This window comes from Ipomoea triloba, chromosome 6 (assembly GCF_003576645.1).
Source record: "Ipomoea triloba cultivar NCNSP0323 chromosome 6, ASM357664v1".
Classification (NCBI taxonomy): domain Eukaryota; kingdom Viridiplantae; phylum Streptophyta; class Magnoliopsida; order Solanales; family Convolvulaceae; genus Ipomoea; species Ipomoea triloba.
This window is the reverse complement of record NC_044921.1, coordinates 12,929,443-12,949,125: the sequence shown is the minus strand read 5'-3', so window position 1 is coordinate 12,949,125 and position 19,683 is coordinate 12,929,443. Positions and strand designations below refer to the sequence as shown.

At 32.5% G+C, this 19,683-nt stretch overlaps 2 protein-coding genes across 2 annotated transcripts; one reads left to right on the top strand and one right to left on the bottom strand.

Annotated features, from left to right (window-relative positions):
* The first annotated feature begins 520 nt into the window (after window positions 1–520).
* Window positions 521–3,010, top strand: LOC116021764 (ran-binding protein 1 homolog c-like). Its single transcript, XM_031262240.1, has 4 exons — window positions 521–789; window positions 1,226–1,377; window positions 1,494–1,619; window positions 2,438–3,010. The coding sequence occupies exons 1-4, from the start codon at window positions 620–622 to the stop codon at window positions 2,656–2,658; spliced, it is 669 nt and encodes a 222-aa protein (XP_031118100.1). The 5' UTR covers window positions 521–619; the 3' UTR covers window positions 2,659–3,010.
* Window positions 3,011–15,099: 12,089 nt separating this feature from the next.
* On the bottom strand, window positions 15,100–17,131 carry LOC116023021 (protein ALP1-like). Its single transcript, XM_031263960.1, has one exon. It carries the CDS (start codon window positions 16,969–16,971, stop codon window positions 15,364–15,366), a length of 1,608 nt encoding a protein of 535 aa, XP_031119820.1. The 5' UTR covers window positions 16,972–17,131; the 3' UTR covers window positions 15,100–15,363.
* Window positions 17,132–19,683: the final 2,552 nt, after the last annotated feature.

The following is a 19,683-nucleotide window of genomic DNA, read 5'->3' as shown; positions in this document are numbered from 1 at the left end:
TGAGATGGTATTATAGTAGATTTTGCCATAAAAAAAAAATTAGAAAAGAAGTTAGAGATTGTTTGCTAAATATACTCATGTTCATGGTAAAACCTTTGATTCCAAATGTGCTAGTTTATTTCAGACCATCCCCAATAGTGTATTTTGCTTTGAGAAACATTTTGTCAATATGAAAGAGAGCCAAAGGCCTTCTTGTTAATTTGGGATTTTTAAAATAATGTAGGGCCCATCAATGAGGAGAAGAGCGTAAGGCGCAACTCTGGTGCCCAGGCAAGCACCGGCGCGTGCACTTGGGCACGTAAATATGTCTTTTTTAATATAGATTTTAATTTTGTTTTGTTTTGTTTGTTTTCTTTCATTCTTATTTTTTGCTTCCTAATTGCACATACAAAAACTCCTCAAAACCCTAACTCTATTGATGATGCCCTCGTACACACGATCACTTATGTTGGGCTTAGCTATAGTGTAATGGGCCTCCCAAGATTTTTCATACAAAACCTTTATTTCATCTTCTCTTCAGCCTAAAACCCTACTTCTCCACCACTCTCTAGACCCTAGTCTCTACTGCCGAAACACAGAATTCTCTCTCTCTTCGGAAGAAGCAGGAATTCTACGAGTCATGGCGAGCAGCGCAGAGCCTACATTGCAGAAGAGGGAAGAAGAGGAGGAATCTTCTGAGAACCAGCCCGCGGAAGACGAGGATACCGGAGCTCAGGTTGCTCCCATCGTCAGACTTCAGGAAGTAGCCGTCAGCACTGGCGAAGAGAACGAGGATGTCCTTCTAGATCTGTGAGTGTATTCTCTTCGAATATCCCTTTTACTTGTGCTTTTAGTAAACTAGGGAATTAATTTCATGTGCATTTTTAGTTGTCTAGGCTTGAATTAATTTCTTACTGAAAGAAAGATTTTGTTCTAGAATAACAATTATACTTGAGTGGATTATTATAGAGAGAAGGAACCTCAAGAAGGTAGCCTAGATGAACTTTTACTTGTTTGTAGTAACGTAATTTTAATTATTTTTATAAATAATTAATTGTATTCTTGTTGTTTTATGTTGACAAGGAAAATCGAATCTTCGTTTCTTGTGGATAAAATTGGCATAAACGTAATTTAATAATTTTTTAAATAATTAATTGTATTCTTGTTGTTTTATGTTGACAAGGAAAATTGAATCTTCGTTTCTTGTGGATAAAATTGGTGAAAGTTTTTGCTCTTTGTTGTATAGGAAAGCCAAGCTGTATAGATTTGATAAAGAAGGAAATCAGTGGAAAGAAAGAGGAGCTGGGACTGTGAAGCTTTTGAAGCATAAAGAAACTGGAAAAGTTAGGCTTGTGATGAGGCAGTCAAAGACACTCAAAATCTGTGCCAATCACTTGGGTGAGTTTTTCTCTTCCCCTGCTTCTATCATCTTTTAAGTGCCTTTATTATGTTTCTGTCTTAGCTAGTATACTGGTGTCTGTGATTTGATTTGATTTGATTTAACTTTGTTGTAGTTCTTCCTACAATATCAATGCAAGAACATGCGGGGAATGAAAAATCTTGTGTTTGGCATGCTGCTGATTTTGCTGATGGGGAGCTAAAGGAGGAGACATTTTGCATTAGATTTGCTTCTGTTGAGAGTAAGTGCCACTTTTCTTGCTTGTGTGGTTACATATGGATACTTCCAACTCTTGGTTTTTTGATATTCAAACTACTGCTTGAACATTTATGTTTCGTTGCTACATGTTGCTTTTGTTGATAGTAAGGCGCCACTTTTCTTGCATGTGTGGTTACATATGGATACTTCAAACTACTGCTTGAACATTTATGTTCCATTGCTACATAATAATATTATAGAAGGCACTAGGCTCTAGTCTGATGCCTAGTGCCTAGGCGGGTGAGTAATAATAATAAGAAAAACACAGAAGTGTAAACATTGCACACCAAAAAGAATATAACACTCGGCTGAGTTGGGCGCCGAGTTGCCTGACTCGGTTGCCTAGGCTGCCTAGTCTGTCTACTACTGTCCGCCTAAGGGTAAAGTGATGCTACTGTTGTTTTGTAGAAATCAAGAATCTTAGCATGATTTGAAATATAGTTTTTCTCACTTTATGAACAGAACAATGTAATGCTGGACGAAGTGTTAAAATAAGAAAAGAAAAAATAGAGACAGAAAAGGGTGTGGCGTCCAACTGCAACCAAATGAAATTGAGAACACTTCACTTCACAGAACTAAATTCAAGTACCATTGTCCATAAACACAACTGGCTTTGAGTTTGGGTGCTATGCTTTTTTTCAAACAAATTTTAAAAGAATAGAGCAGGTTTTGTTCCCAATTGTAATTATCAGCCATTGAGAAGATGTGTGGGATGGGGTTTGCCAATTTGGTATGCTACTTGGGACACTATTTTGTGAAAGTAATAGCGATCCTCAACCTTGTATATCAATTTGTTTCCAGATTGCAAAACTTTCAAGGACAAGGTTGAAGAAATAGCTGAATCTCAACAGAAGAAAGATGAAGAGTCTGAAGAGGCTATTAGTGCTGCTAAACTTATTGAGAAATTGAGTGTTGAAAGCAATGATCAAGAAGACAAGCCCAAAGACAAAGAGGCGCCTGCCCCTGCTGAGGAGAAAAAAGATGAGGCTGAGAAGAAGGAAAAGGATGATGATAAAAATTAAGGCATTACATCAAATATTTAATTTTTTCGGGGGACTTATCTCTTAAGAAAGGGTTTATAGCATGGGTTCCATAGTAAGAGAAGTGTCTATGCCCATACATACAATATATAGTCTGTGTTGTGGTTGTGTGATTGTGTGTTGGTTTTGAGGGTGATTTGGATTGTTTTTTTGGGGATTTGAGTGCAATATTATTCTTATTTTATATGGTATTTTCAGTTTTTGATTATATACTTGTTTAAGCTTACAAATTATTACAAGCTGCATTGCATATTCTCTTGCTATGAATCATCAAAATGTCATATTTTGTTTCTTGGACATTTTAACAAGGAATGTAAACTTTGTTAATTCTCTATTACACGTTTTCCTTTCAAGTTTACGAGTTTTCCTTTCATATTCTCTATGTTTGTTTGTAGTTGAACTTGTCACAGCTAAGCTCTTCTCTTAGCTTAGTGCTCAAAAGCCTAAGTGAGTGTAGTATTTAGCAATTATTCGGGTCTAGGTTAAAAAAATAAGTACTCGGATCTTTTCTCACTGAGGCACAACTCAAGTTCCAAGGAAAAAACAAGCACTCATTTTTTCTCAGTGAAATATATTTTGCAATTTATTTCCTCTCATAATTCTTAGTGAAATATATTTAGCAATTTATCTCCTCTCATAATTCTTAGGGTAGGAGGTGAGGAACATGAGGCAGTACTGCAGGAGTCCTCTACCATTCTCAACTGTTTGGTCTGCCCAATCAACTGTTGCATCATTTCCATATATAACTGAGCACATTTATATTTATATATTATATATTCAACACACCCTATTTTTTATAGACTCTAAAAGTAATACGTGGACCATTACCAAATTGGAAGATTATTTCATCTTTAACTAAAAGTAATAGTTGTATTGTATATTTATGTTTATATATTATACTAGTTTTTACACGCGCATTGCGTGACTGATTTAATGTCCAATGTTTGTATTTAAATAAGTAATTCAAAGTATACCAATGCAAAAATATATAAATGAAGCTCATTATAATTAGCATTAAAATTAATGTTTGCACTTTTATAAAAACAATTATCTAAATACTTATTGTAGTTGGTATAGTATTAGGTAGTAGATACTATTTTTGGTTGAAATTACTATAAGTTTTGTTAAATCGTTTTTGGATATGTTTTTCATTGTTTTCGTCTTCATTGCTTGTTTACTTCTTTTTTGTTGGTAGTGTCTCATGTGCGATTGGATTACTTGTGCTAGTTTGTAAAAAGAACAGATTTGATCTAATTAGTTTTGTTATATTAAAGAAATAGATGTATGGAATCTCTAAGTTGATTCCTTAAGTTAATATTTATAAAATTGAAGAACATGTCATTTTTTAGCCATTGATCATTTTAAATGAATGGATCAAATTAGTTCATACATATCACAAGAAATCTAGTTCACATTTGGTTATATATATATATATATATATATACATACTTACTTTGTTTCCCTAAAAGATCCCCCCTCCCCCAACCTGAAATCCATCCTAACATGACTAATGACTTATAACAATTGGATGTCATGAATTGAGACCCCTAACTTATTATCAAAGACTAAATCATCAAATGAAAAAGTGTCATGTCAAGAGAGAGATTATGAGGGGTGGGTAGCATTACTCATATATATATAGAATTTAATTCAAATGCGGTCTGCACAGTACGTTCGGTCGTGTGGCCCAACATATGTCGTTGGATTGAGGTGATCTGACGGTGGATGTTATATATTAGGATTTAGAAAGTTTAATTCACGTAAGTTAAGTGGGGGCTTTATGGTAATTGTAAGTGGGGAAGGTAATGTTAGGGTATAGAATGCACCAACAAACGTATTAAAACACACCATTCTACGTACTAAAATGCACCAGTTCTTAGATTAAAACACACCACTTAACCACCACACACCAATGCACCACTAGACTAATTAAAACACACCATTTCCCACCATACTCAAATACACCTAGTCAATTCAAATGCACCAACAAACGTATTAAAACACATCATTCTACGTTGTAAAATGCTCCAATTCTCAGATTAAAACGCACCACTTAACCACCACACAACAAATGCAACTACTCTCGTAAAATTCACCACCATGTGTATTAAAACACACTATTCTACGTTATAAAATGCACCAGTTCTCAGATTAAAACACACCACTTAACCACCACACACCAAATGCAACTACTCTCGTAAAATTCACCACCATGTGTATTAAAACACACCATTCTACATTATAAAATGCACCACTGGACAAATTAAAACACACCATTTCCCACCATACTCAAATACACCTAGTCAATTCAAATGCACCAACAAACGTATTACAACACACCATTCTACGTACTAAAATGCACCAGTTCTTAGATTAAAACACACCACTTAACCACCACACACCAAATGCAACTACTCTCGTAAAATTCACCACCATGTGTATTAAAACACACCATTCTACATTATAAAATGCACCACTGGACAAATTAAAACACACCATTTCCCACCATACTCAAATACACCTAGTCAATTCAAATGCACCGATAAATGTATTAAACACACTATTATACGTTATAAAATGCACCAATTTTCAGATTAAAACACACCACTTAACCACCACACACCAAATGCACATGCTATTGCGAATTACACCAATATTATCTCAAATATGAACCAGATTAATGTTGATAATGCACAGACTATTGCGAATTACTCCATTCTCGTTCCTCTGTTGGAGTCGACCTGTGCGTTTTGTTCGGAACAGAGCGCTCGTTGCTGGTGATGGAGTCCTTCTACGCTCGTCTGGTGTTCGTTGCTCAGTGCTCGTCGACTTCAAGTCTCCGTCGTCGTTTGATCTAGTTTTGAAATTGTAGTGAATTGTCAACATTGGCCCTGTTTGGTAAATGGCTGTTGGCTGTTTGGGTTAGAAGGTATGATTTGTTGATAATATTAGCTGATTGTAGAAAGTTGTTTGATAAATTAGCTGTTAGCTGATAGCTGTTTGGTATAATTTCTTTTCTCAAAAAGCTAATTGAAAAGGCTGCTTTGAGTAACCTTTTAAATTTTAGCATTTTGGAGTTGCAAAAAGCTTATTAACCAAACAATTAATAGTGGTCAAATAAGCCAAAATTGGCTGATAGGCTGATTATTTACCAAACAGGGCCATTATCCTTTCCGTTCGCATATAACTAAAGATCAAGCGCCTGTATTGTTTGGATTAATATGAAGCCTTAGATCATAGAATCTAATGGTGCAGATCAGGCCACACAACCGCACGGGGGAGGCTGTTCGCATCTAATCCAGCCTCTCTCTCTCTCTCTCTCTCTCTCTCTCTCTCTATATATATATATATATATATATATATATATATATATATATATATATATATATATATATATATATATATATATATATATATATATGGAAGGGTTCTCGTGCGGCTGTGCGGTTACGCACCTTAACCATTACAATGGCGCACCTTAAGTACACAAATCACGCACCTTAAGCACACAAACAAAACACCTTAAAAACACAAACCACGCGCACCTAAAGCTTTAGGCCGACACACCTTAAGTACACAAATCATGCACATTAAGAACACAAACCACGCACCTAAGGTTTTAAAATGGCGTACCTTAAGTTTCAACAATTCATGCACCTTAAGCATACAAATCACACACTTAAGAAAAACAACGCACCTTCGAAGGAAAACCATGCACCTTAATCACAAGGTTCCTTATTTGTAATCTTTGATGCTCAACTTTGAATGCTATGTATATAGACTGGCTAATTAATTGACAAAAGTTCATGATAAATTTTATATTGTATTTTTTAATACACTCTAACATATTCAATTATTCATAGTATATGTTCAACAGGTATGCCAACTCTGAGTTGGATGACATTTGAACTTAAGACCTTCCTTATGGAAATCAATGAGTAAGTTAAGAATAATAAATAGTTAACGGAATATTCCGTACTAAAATTTACACTGACGAAATGCGAAGATATTTAGAAAAAGAAATGATATAATAGAGGGTAAAGTAGGAAAAATAATAATAATAATAATAATAATAATAATAATAATAATAATAATAATAATACTCAAATCAAAATAATATTAACCATTCATTTCAACAAACAATTGGACAAACATTTTTTGATTCCCATTATAGACCTAACGTTATTGGCTCTTATCATATCAGTAGACGTGCTCAACAATAATACAATAGGAATATATATGTTTCCTCCTATAAGATCCAATAGAATATATATGAATTTTGCCATTTCCCTATTAAATTTACCTTCAAATATTTCCCTCAAACATTACTAAGTACTTTTTTTTTTTTTTTTCAGTTGTGATGGGGTTCGCAAATTCATACGAGCTAATGAATATTATAAAGAGTTTTAGTATCATCTTAAGGAAAATAACGGTCGTGTTTAGTAACTATCAGTCAATTTTAACTTATTTGACCACTATTAGTTGTTTGACTTAGTTAAACAAATAATATGAGTGTTTGATTAATTAGCTTTTTGTAACAGTTTATTTTTCCAAAATGATAAAATTCAAAAAAAATGCTCGAATCAGCTTTTTCTATCAACTTTTTAAGAAAGTCATTTTGCATGTAATCAGCTATCAACTAACAACTAATTTACCAAAACACTTTTCTACAATTAACTAATGCTATCAACTAGTCAATCACACTAACCCAATCAACTAACAACTATTTAACAAACACCCCCAATATATTTTTAGTCTTTTTCTAAAAATATGTCAACATTATGCAAAAAATTACTTTAACGTAGCATATTATATATATACATTTTGTGAACGTTTCTTATATTTTGTTTCCGTTGTTCGAGTTTTGTAGACATCTTTTTATTGGGTCGTGTGTAAACGTTTTTGTGCAATATTATTGGTTTAATTTTTGGATTTATTGATACTTTTTCTGAGAAATAGGGTTTGAAGAATTGATAATTGGAGAGACTTTGAGATAGAGAAAGGTTCAAAGTATTGAGTTTCTCTATATAAAATATAATAAAAATGAAACGACGGAGTCATTTTCCTCCATTCCCCGCTTGTCATGCAATGACCTATAATAGTTGAATTTGACCCTTCAATGTCATCTCATAATTCTAAGAAAGAAAATTACACTTCATTTACCAAAATAGAAAAAAGGAAAGATTTTATGGAAAAACAAAGAATTGAAGAAGTGGAAGAATGGAAAATGAAAAATTTGTTTACTAAATTTACTCCTCCAAATTCACATTCCATCTCCATTTTCCACTTTTTTTACCGCATGTTTGATTCGCGGAATAGGCCTGGAATGACATAACATTCCCGGGAATAGGCCTAGTCCTTTGTTTGGTAATGCTTTTTATTCCCAGGAAAATTATTCCTGGGAATGAGCTATTACCCTTGCAAGCCCCCATTGGTATTAACCTATTCTTGAAAACTGCTGTTAAGGAATTTGGATAACTTATAAACAAACTTCTCCAAATAAAAAAATAGAAAAACATGTGTGAAAAAAATACTTTATCGTAGCATATTACCGTTAGAGGTTTAACTTTAATGGCTTTAGTATATTTATTAGTAGGTTGTGAATATTCAAACATTTAAAATTTAGTGAAAAAACAAAAATATTTTTGTTTTATGACAATTGTATCCAATTATAGTATATAACCCTAAAATAATTCAATTCTCTTTATTTAAATATTAATTGCTAACTATAATATGTGAACACGCTTTTATATTGTGAAATATATTTTTAATAGTTTACTTTTAAACTTTTAAACGTTTACTTACATAGAGTAGACATTTTCATACATCATGTTTTTTTTTTCAAATAACATTATGTTGTAAATTTTTAGATGATTTGTATGAAAATTCAAGAAATTTGAGTTAGATTCAATTTGTTCTTGGGTTGAAAATGGTAATTATTAAAAAAATATACAAACATTTTATATTAAATTTTTAAAGTTTAGTGGTTTTAATATAATTGGGTACAATTGCCACAAAACACAAAGGCTTGTATTTTTTTTCACAAAAGTCTAAAAGTTTGTACATAATGGCCACAAAATGTAAATATTTAAAATTTTCATGCAAATAAGTCTATTTTATAATAACAACAAACATTAATTTTTATAAAATTGACACTTAAAATCAAAAGTACTTAAAAATAGTTAAATAAATAATAAAATATACTTATATAGTTATAAGTCATTTTACAAATATTTAATCATAAATAACTATGTTTATTAACACAAAAACTTGTGTGAAACTAATCTCAGAAAGACAGAAATATAATATGTTTAACAAAAATATATTCCATCAGTTCCATTTTATGTGTCAAATTCTATTAACGAGACTTGATTGAAGTTATTTACAATTTAATTTTTCATAACAGTGAGTTTATAATTAGTATGTAAAATTTATATATTTAGAAATTACATTAAAAGTACAATTAAACATAAAAAAATAAATTTAAAATATAAGAAAATGTTAATAGAAATAAGTAAAGAAGAAAGAGTTAGTTTGACTAATGAATAGTAAGTAGGAAATATAAAATGAGACAGAGAGTAATTATATATATATATATATATATATATATATATATATATATATGATCGCGTTCAGGTGCGTACTGGCCGCCCAGGAGAGAACTGCGGACGAATCACAGCGCGCCACGTGTCCGGAATGTAGTTGCACATAACGTTATAACTAGGTGCACGTAATGTTATAACTAGGTGCGCATAGGTGCACCCAGGTGCATAAATGTTAACAACGTAAATTACTTGCACCTGCAAGTGAAAATAGGTGCACACGTGCAAGTAAAATGTATTACAAGTGCAAGTAAATTGTACAATGAGCATCAATACTAAGTGCACCTAATGTTATAACTAGGTGCACCTATTGCTATAACTAGGTGCGGTTGCAACCAGGTGCATGAATGTTAACACAGTAAATTACTTGCACAAGTGCAAGTAAAATGTATTGCAGATGCCTGTAAAATGTATTAAAGGTGCAAGTGAATTGTACAGTGAGCATCAATACTAAGTGCACCTAATGTTATAACTAGGTGCACCTAATGTTATAACTAGGTGCAACCTATGTTATAACTAGGTGCACCTATGTTGCACCCAGGTGCATGAATATTAACAAGGTAAATTACTTGCATTTGTAAATGAAAGTATTTGCGAAAATAGGTGCATGAATATTAATAAGGTAAATTACTTGCACTTGTAAGTGAAAATAGATGCACTTGTAAGTGAAACTAGGTGCACCAAAGTTCCAGTTATTTACGAAAATGCCACCGCGTCATTTTTTTAAAATTGCATCTGATTCGTTGATCTGGACACGTGGACGGCTGTGGAGCGTTCTCATTTCCTACTTGGGCGAGAGTTCGCACGAGAGTGCAACCCTATATATATATATATATATATATATATATATATATTACTAAGTATTACTTTTTTAAAAATATTAATAAAAATGTAATACTTTTTTGAAAATGAAATTTAATACTTATTGTGAAAATATTACATTTTTTCACTAAAAAATATAATCTGTCTCATTTAAGATGATTTCACATAAAATTAACTATTTTACTAAAAGTGTTTATATAATCAACTAATATTATTAATTGATAGGTACCAAAAAAATATTATTAATTTATTAAAATCAGTTAATATAGCTATCCCTTAATGCTAATTGTCAAACAAGATTGACTATGAAATTAATAAATATCAGTTTTTGATGAAATCCTTATTTTAGGGTTTATTATTAGAAGTGATTCGTCTGACCAATTGCACCTGTCCCCATTCCACCAATGTGAAAATAATATTGTCAGTACAGAAATTGGGCACAACTACCCATCTGACATGTGAAACCTTAAAGTGAACGACTGAAGGCAAATTATTAAGTGGACCGTGGTTCATACACCTTTATAGATTGTGATCTATATAATTGTGTGGGTTACAGTCTAAAACGATATTGTTTTGATCTTAAAAAAATTATTGCTTCGTGCACGTGTTAAAATAATAAATATTCTGTGATAAGATAATGTATTTTATAAGTTAGAATAATGTACTTTATATATGTTTGAGTAATACAATTTTTGAAGTAAGATAATATATTTTATGAGTTAGTATAATATATAATGGCCCTTGTTGGTTTTATGACTTCTGGGTAGTCAAAGGCAGGTCAACACTACTTGTTAAAGTGGCGAGAATATAGGAAATATGTAGGAAAATATAGCAACAGAATATATGTATTGTATTGCTCAGAATTGCCTTCCCCCCATTTTCTCCGTGTGTGGAGGGTCTATTTATACATATTTTGGGCCTAGAGTCCTATAAGGAATAAGAATCCTAGACCGCCTCATATTGGGAGTCCCTGTTACATTATAACTAATAAGTCCTAATCTTGCTAATATTACAAGTGTCAATCCTTATCGAACTCTTCTGTAGCTTTGTGTTGAGGGTCCTTCTTGGGCTTTCTTGATCCAATTGCTTTCTTGGGCCAGTCCATGTAGTCCAGGTCTAGTGTATTATCCATCATCCCTGTTTGGTAAATGGCTGTTAGCTGGTTGGGTTGGTTGTTTGGGTTAGAAGGTATGATTTGTTGATAACATTGGTTGATTGTAGAAAGTTGTTTGATAAATTAGCTGTTAGCTGATAGCTGTTTGGTATAATTTCTTTTCTCAAAAAGCTAATTGAAAAGGCTGCTTTGAGTAGCTTTTTGAATTTTAACATTTTGGAGTTACAAAAAGCTTATTATTTGATAACTAATAGTGATCAAATAAGCCAAAATTGGCTGATAGGCTGATTATTTACCAAACAGGGCCAATATATTTTTTTGTTAGAGTCTCTCCAATTGTAATTTTTTGGGGGGTTAGAAGAAAAAACCAAAGAGCAGGTTTTAACAAATGGGAAGATGAGTTGTTAGGGAGATTTTTTTCTTGCAAATTTAGTTTTTGTGAGACCCACCTTCTTAGGAAAGTGAAGCGCAATCTGTGCGTGTAGGGCACCTCTGCGCTTTGCACGTGCCATGCTGGGCGCGTTTACAGACCCTTTTTTTCTTTCTTGTTTTTTTTTTTAAATTGTCATATTTTATTTCTTTACTTTTTCCTCTTTTTTCTCTCCCTCCTCTCTCCTAATTAGCATATCAAAAATCACAAAAAACCTCAAAATATTAAGGATGCTTAAAATAATGAAATTTATAGGGTAAGTAATATATTTTATGAGTTAGAATAATGTACTTTATGCGTTAAAATAATATATTTTATGAGTTAAAATAATGTATTTTATGTGTTTTTAGACCGTGACTTACACAACTATATGGACCAGGTCCACGCGATAATGATTGGGGACTGACAGGGGTTGGTCAGGACGGTTAAATAGCCCTGATTGTGATGTTATTGGGTTGCAGGGTCTAATGGGTCTTTTCAAAGTCTCCCACCATTTCTGATTTGAAGATCCGAAAGAGAAGATTAATTAAGTATAAGATGTTTCTTAAGTGTTTTTTTCCAAAATGGTTCATCGACTATTGCTCATTCTCAATTTTGCATTTCGACTTTCAATTGCACTTAATGTGGTCCCTCGACTTTCAAAAACTCACCCAATTTAGTCTTCCGTTGCATATTCCGTCAAATCAATATTAAAATGGAGGGCATTTTCGTCCATTTACCTATTGTTAGCCTAATAAACATTGAGAAATAGTTGAGGGACCATTTTGGGAATAGTCAAGGGACCATGTTGGGAAAAACTATTTTATTTATTTCATTTTTGTTTATTTTCATTTTTTAGACTCTATAAAATTAGAATTTCTATACATTTTTTTTTCTTAAAAATATAAATAGTTAAAATCGTGCAATCCATCCTAAAATTTTTTAACTTTTTTACAGACTTTTTCCCTCTATCTAAATATACAAACTATTCCTATGCAGATTTACAATAAGTTTCGTAAATTTTATAAATACTCATTTTTTAAGCACCGATTAAAATAATTCTTAGTCACATCCGTAGTACTAAATATATTACTTTGGATTTTTTTATAAATAAGATATAATATTATTAAACTTAAATAATTAAAAATAATGTGCCCACATCACAAAAGATTTTATGATTGACTTAAAAATTAACTATAAATTTTATTGTTGAATACAAATTGACAATTATTAAACATTATTTATAATAATTATTGTGTCCCGTGTAATATACTAAAATTATTAGGTAGGATTTTTATAATTAAGGTATAATTTAATTAAATCAAAATTATTAAAAATAATGTGTCCACGTCACAAAACAAATTATACTTGCCTTAATAATTAATAATTAATAAAAAAATAAGAAGAGGAAAACATATAAAAGATGTCATACAATATCTTAAATAATGTAAATTAATATAAAATTTAATAATTACTTCGAAATCAAATACAGAAAATATTGCAGGAAACATTGACGGGATTTTACTTTTCGGCTCACTTGAGAAGTTTACTAGAAAAATTTACCTTTCGGCCCAATATTTTTCCCTACATTTTACACTCTTTGGGTGTCTACGCTTGAAAAAAAATATTATTTTCAATGGTAAAAGTAATATTTAATGTGATACATAGTGATTGATTGTCTATGAATATTAAAAAAAAAAGTATATGAGAATTTATGAAATTTACGAAAATTATTGTAAAACTTCATAGGAATAGTTTGTATATTTAGAGGAAAAGTCTGTAAAGAAAGTTAAAAATTTTGAGGTTGGATTGCGCGATTTTAACTATTTATATTTGTAAGAAAAAAATGTATAGAAATTCTAATTTTATAGAGTCTAAAAAATGAAAATAAACAAAAATGAAATAAATAAAATAGTTTTTCCCAAAATGGTCCCTTGACTATTCTCAAAATGGTCCATCAACTATTTCACAATGTTTATTAGGCTAACAATAGGTAAATGGACGAAAATGCCCTCCATTTTAACACTGATTTGACGGAATATGTAACGGAAGACCAAATTGGGTGAGTTTTTGAAAGTCAAGGGACCACATTAGGTGCAATTGAAAGTCGAAATGCAAAATTGAGAATACGCAATAGTCGAGGGACCATTTTGAGAAAAAACTCTGTTTCTTAACATAGTTTATAAATTCTATAAATAAATAAATACTACGGAGTAATATATTAGTGTTCATACTCGATAAAAATAAAGAGAAATGATATTCTATTTATAGTACTCAGTTTATGGGAATTCTATTTATGATCAGATAGGTGGGTTTGTTGAGGTATTCAGAAGGAATTAGGTGAAACTGACTGTGGCACCTGCCAAGTATATATTTTACAAATTATTCAACCACAAAATTATTCCAGCTATACTTAACAAGAATTTCTTGATAAATTAGTAGCAATACTTTAATTTTAAGGTGATCATCAATCCAAGTTATTCAACTCAACTCAGCTAGCTCCGTAAAACATTATACATAAATTTTATGTAATAATTATATAGTGGACCAATGAACAAGTAGCTTCTTGCAACATACGTCTAAACACATCTTCTTCCATCTTGTTTTTACTCGTACATTTTTTTTTAACTTAAACTTATTTTTACCTTTTTTCTTTTGTATATATAAAATTAATGTATAAAAATATCTCATTAAAAATTTCTAGTTGAAATCTTTTAAATGATACACATATAAACATATTGATATATTCTTTAAAAATTTATTTTAAAAACTAAATATATAGGTATATAAACTTATATAAAATCATTACTTTAATATAATCCAACCGTCTCATTTTATGTGTCTGATTCAGTTAATGAGGTTTACTAAAGTGATTTTGAATACAATTTTTCATAATATTAATTTAGTATTAATATATAAAATTTATATATTTAGAAACTACATTAAAATATTATAGAACACAAAACAAATTAAATTTAAAAATACTAAAGAAAATATGCAAAAAAAATAAAATAAAAATAGTTAGATTTGACCAATAAATAATAAGCATGACAGTAAAATGAGACAAATAGAGTAATATTTATGTACATTAAACGTTATTTTTATGAACATATGTAATGAACAGAATGCATATACTATAAAGTGAATGAAACACATGTGATGTACATTTAGCTTAGCATTTATGGAAATTAAAGTAATAAGTATTATAAATATAAATATAGTGCATGATGATAATTATGATGCATATTTGGAGGAACATTGAATCCTAAAAGTTCTTTTTTTTAAAAAAAAAAAAAAAGAAAAAGTTCAAAAGATCTTGCAGTCAATTACATAAATTACTTTGTATTAAGGTTTTTGGATCAATTCTTATTTCTATGTACCACAAAAGAATATCCTTAGAAAAGAAAGTGGGATTGTAACCAAAACCACTTCAAAGAATCTAGTAAAACCATGAAGCCATTAGTAAATTCCATTAGTAATCAAAGAATCATCTTCTACTAAAATTCATCTAATGATTGGTATATCAAAGTATAGAAACTGAATTACAATATGTGTTCACAATTTCTGTTCAATCCCTATGGCCTATGAGAGAAACAGTCATTAATCTGGAAAAAAAGAGGGGAATAATGCTACAATACAGAGCCCTAAGACAGAGGGCTTATCTTCTATAACATAAACTGTAATAAATTACTATAAGCATGAAAGAATCTGAGTTAATTAATTCAATCCAATTGGCTAGATCATGACAGGAAAGAAGTACCAGCATGGTTATGGTGCAGAAGGTTATGAGCAATAGTATCTCTAGCCATTCTTGCAGAAGCTGACCTCAACTGAACCTCGGGCACCATCTCGTCGTCAATGAGCTCGAAATTGAGCTCGGGGTCCATCTCCTCGTTCCTCATTTCGCATATATTATGCAACACGCAGCACGCCCCAAGCACAACGGGCAAGTCCTGGAGCTTAACTTCGGTTCTCTTCTGCAGACAAGCCCACCTCCCTTTCAGCCTTGCGAAGGCATCTTTAGACACGCGCTGGATCTCCCCGATCTTCTCGTTGAAAGCATGCTGCGTCCATGTCAAATTCTGCTGTGCATACGGAACGAGAACCCAATCCATGAGAGGGTAGCCCGAACTCCCGACTATCCAAACGCCATTCAACAGGCCGCCATTAGCCCTCTGGTACAGGGCAGATTTCTCCAGGACCTGATCATCAGGCATTGATCCAGGCCACCCAATACACACATCAGTAAACACTCCTTTCGGATCAACCACGCCTTGGACAGTAATCGAGTACGAGGTTTTCTGGTTCCTCTCGGTATGCCTCTTGTTAAAATAAGCTGCCACACTAATCTTGGGGGCAATGATGGGGATATGGGTAGTGTACATTGATCCAACTACATTTTTAATCCCCGATTTCGCCTCGTATTCATCCTTTATGCTTCTCATTTTCTCCTCATCAGGCCATTGGAGGTATTTGGGCATCAAAACAGTTTTAATGGCAGTACAAACCTCAAGCACAAGTTTATGACAAGTAGAAATCCCTAAGCCAAACTTCTTGGAAACTAGCCTGAGAGGCTCACCTGTGGCTAATCTCCATATACAAACTGCCACTCTTTGCCTCACAGGGACAGCATCTCTCAACATAGTGTTCTCCTTTGCAACCACAGAGCTCAGCTCATTGCAGATCATCTCGAATGTGTCTTTCCCCATTCGAAACGCCTTCTTGAATTCCTCCTCTGGGAAATCCGCACTGTTGCATTGATCCCACCAGTCCTGCGACCGGTTCTTCACCCACAACCGTCTCTGCGGCGGCGCGGACCCGGGTTTTTCGCTACCGCCGCCGGTCCGATTACCCGAGGGGTCTATCTCTTGCTCCTCCGCCGACGCTGCCGCCGCAATCGCGGCGGCAGCGGCGGCAGAGGAAGAAGAGTTACCCTTCACTTTCCTTTTCCTCGTCCCCTCGATTTGCTCGACGGCGCTATCGTGCTTCTGGACATAGGACAAATAATCCCACATCGCGCGATTCGTGTTCCTGTGATTCGCTTCGAGAAGGGCTCTGCTCTCGAGGTCTTCCCTATCCAATTCTTCCTGCTCCTCCTTATCTTGCTCCTCAAGCAACAACAGCGAGGTCAGAATCTCTTTCACCTCCCGGGTCTTAACAACCCCGCGCTTTTCCTCGTTGCTCCCCTCACCGTCGCCGGAAACGCCGCCGCCGTCGACCTTCTTCCGTCTCCGCTTATTCTGTACGTTACTAGCGCTCATTTGATTAATCCTCTCGTCGATGATTCCACGGATATAAATAGCAGAAGAAGAAAAACCGGAATTTTGCTGGAGAAAAGGAAAGTTCATATATAGGAAAAGGGAGGGATTGCAGGGAAGGTGTTCGAAGTAATGTGTGAATGGAAATGTGAACACATTTGAGGATTTTGGGACCCCCCAGAAAATCAAGAAAAAGCTTTGACTTTTTGCAATCCAACAGACAGAAGCAAAAGGGGATTGAATGTTTGAATTGTGGTTTGGGGTTTTGCAATGGAAATATGGAATGGGGTTTCGAGAAAACGTGTGAGTGGTGTGAACGCGGCTTTGCATTTTCAGGAAGTTTCGAGGGGCGGTGATGCCGATTATATTTTATTTTAAATATTAAAATTTTGACTAATAAAATATTCGTGAGTAGGTAGAAAATCGAAATGTAGAATCCAAACCTAAGGGCTGGTTTGGTAACAAATTGCGCGTTGATCAAATGATGAGATTTATCTAAAATATTTATATAATAATAACTAAATATAAAATTAAATTATTTTTGAAGATAATCTAAATATTTAGGGTAACACTTGTGTTAGACCATCACACAAATTCTTATCTATAAAACATGTCGGATCGAATAGGATTAATATGCAAATGTAATATTTATACTAACAAATGTAATGTTAAAGCTATCCTTAACTCATAAATTTCTCTTACTTTCTAAAATGGATCCCACTTTCACATTCCCTGTTTGGTAAATGGCTGTTGGCTGATTGGGTTGGCTGTTTGGGTTAGAAGGTATGATTTGTTGATAATATTAGCTGATTCTAGAAAGTTGTTTGATAAATTAGCTGTTAGCTGATAGCTTTTTGGTATAATTTCTTTCCTCAAAAAGCTAATTGAAAAGGCTGCTTGGAGTAGCCTTTTGAATTTTAGCATTTTGAAGTTACAAAAAGCTTATTAACCAAACAACTAATAGTGGTCAAATAAGCCAAAATTGGCTGATAGGCTGATTATTTACCAAACAGGGCCACTATCAAATTTACAAATTCTTCACTATTTGTTTTACATCCCTGTAATATCCTCTCACTCTCAAAAGTGGTCCCACATTTATATTATATAATAAATATAATAACCAAATAATATAATAAATAAGTAATAAGAAATAAAAACTAAAAAAAAAAGTACACAAAGCTGCTGTGCACAACAACCATTTGTCAAATTTTAGCATGTTTTTTCTTCTATATTTCTCATTCTCCGTCCTATTTCTAATTTAGCAATTCTCTCTCCACTTGTAAATACACATGACATTAAATAATAATAAAAAACTTGCCACCTAGATTAGAAAGGGAAGGGATTGGCTGAGATGGGGTTAGCCTAAGTAGAAATAAAGTATTTACTTCTTATAAGGGAAAATATAATATTTTTAAAGATAAATATAATATTTTATTTTTGACGTAAAAGTATTATTTTTTAAAATTATTGAATTGACTAAATTTGATGAATATTACATATCCTGAATTGGAATAGGTTTGAATGTGTTGAAAGTGGGGCAGATGGGATTTTTGGGAGTGGAAGGTTGCATCATACGCCTACCAAAATGAGTGGATTGATTGATAATTTGATATTACAGAAATAAAGACAAAATAGAAGAATATACTCCATATCATTTCGTTTCTTATTACCAATATATCAAAATTATGGACGAGATAGTGTATCAATACCAAATTATGTAATCTGCAGTAATTGTTATTGACTTAGCTTGTATAAATTAATTAATGATTTTACTATTCCCTCCATTTCATTTTATTACACTTTTGTTATGTGAAATGCAGAAGTGTTGGGGTTAATTCTATACCAGTATCAATCTGTGCGCTATTGTGTTTATTAATTTTAGTCAGGAAATTTAGAGTTGGATTAGATTTGGTTTCTCAATTATTAAAAATGTAAAAAAAAAAAAAGAAAAAAAAAAGAAGGAGGATAAAAACACAATAGTCAAGAGACAAAATTAGATTAATTTAACTGTATATATTACTGTTGATTACTCGTAATCCACTACAAATATTTTCTTTTTTTTAAGTGGTGTTTGCTTGGGGGCTTTTATACACCTCTTGTTAAAAAACATAACATAAAATGACATTGTTAAGTGACTATTTTATGGTATAAATATATGAGTTCACTTTCGATTTCGATTGGGCCAAAGTGATTCGAGTTTTTCGTAGTAAGAAGAATAGATTGTACGCTCAAAACGGGGACTCTTTTGCGTGCTGGAGGAAATTAAGGTGGAATTGAAAGGTTTGAAACAAGCACTTGCCCACATTAAAAAAAGAAGGTGATTTGCACCACTATATATACAAGAACATTTTAAAAGAATGTTAAATTGTATGGTATATATGCTCTCTTTTGCATGCACGGACCCAACTATTCGAAAATATTTTCCAACTTTTTAACCATTGTCCGTGTAGTAACTATTCGAACCCTCTTTTTGAACTCGGTTGGAGGAATTACTATTTGGTCAAACTGGGTTTGACCGAATGGTAGATCTTGACTCCTCGTCTCATAACCTTTTGGGTATCATTCTTGAGTACTATTCGAGTAGTGCTTGAATATGATATTCAAATTTTCATTCTGGAACATTAACTATGATGTTACGGAATTAATTTCATATTAATTTCAATTTTAAATTTTAAAATTAATCTCTAGATTAATTCTGTTGACGGTTACAATATGGTTTTAAAACTAGTGATTAATGTTATGATTAATTGCTATTTAATCCACATATCTTATATAAGCCTTTGGTTGAGCAGGTGGATTTTA

Excerpts from the sequence above, each read along its gene's own strand:
- LOC116023021 (XM_031263960.1), bottom strand. The coding sequence starts at position 16,971 with ATGAACTTTCCTTTTCTCCAGCAAAATTCCGGTTTTTCTTCTTCTGCT.
- LOC116021764 (XM_031262240.1), top strand. The coding sequence starts at position 620 with ATGGCGAGCAGCGCAGAGCCTACATTGCAGAAGAGGGAAGAAGAGGAG. Across the intron at positions 790-1,225 it reads GAGGATGTCCTTCTAGATCT|GAAAGCCAAGCTGTATAGAT; the intron begins GTGAGTGTATTC and ends TTTGTTGTATAG. Across the intron at positions 1,378-1,493 it reads AATCTGTGCCAATCACTTGG|TTCTTCCTACAATATCAATG; the intron begins GTGAGTTTTTCT and ends ACTTTGTTGTAG.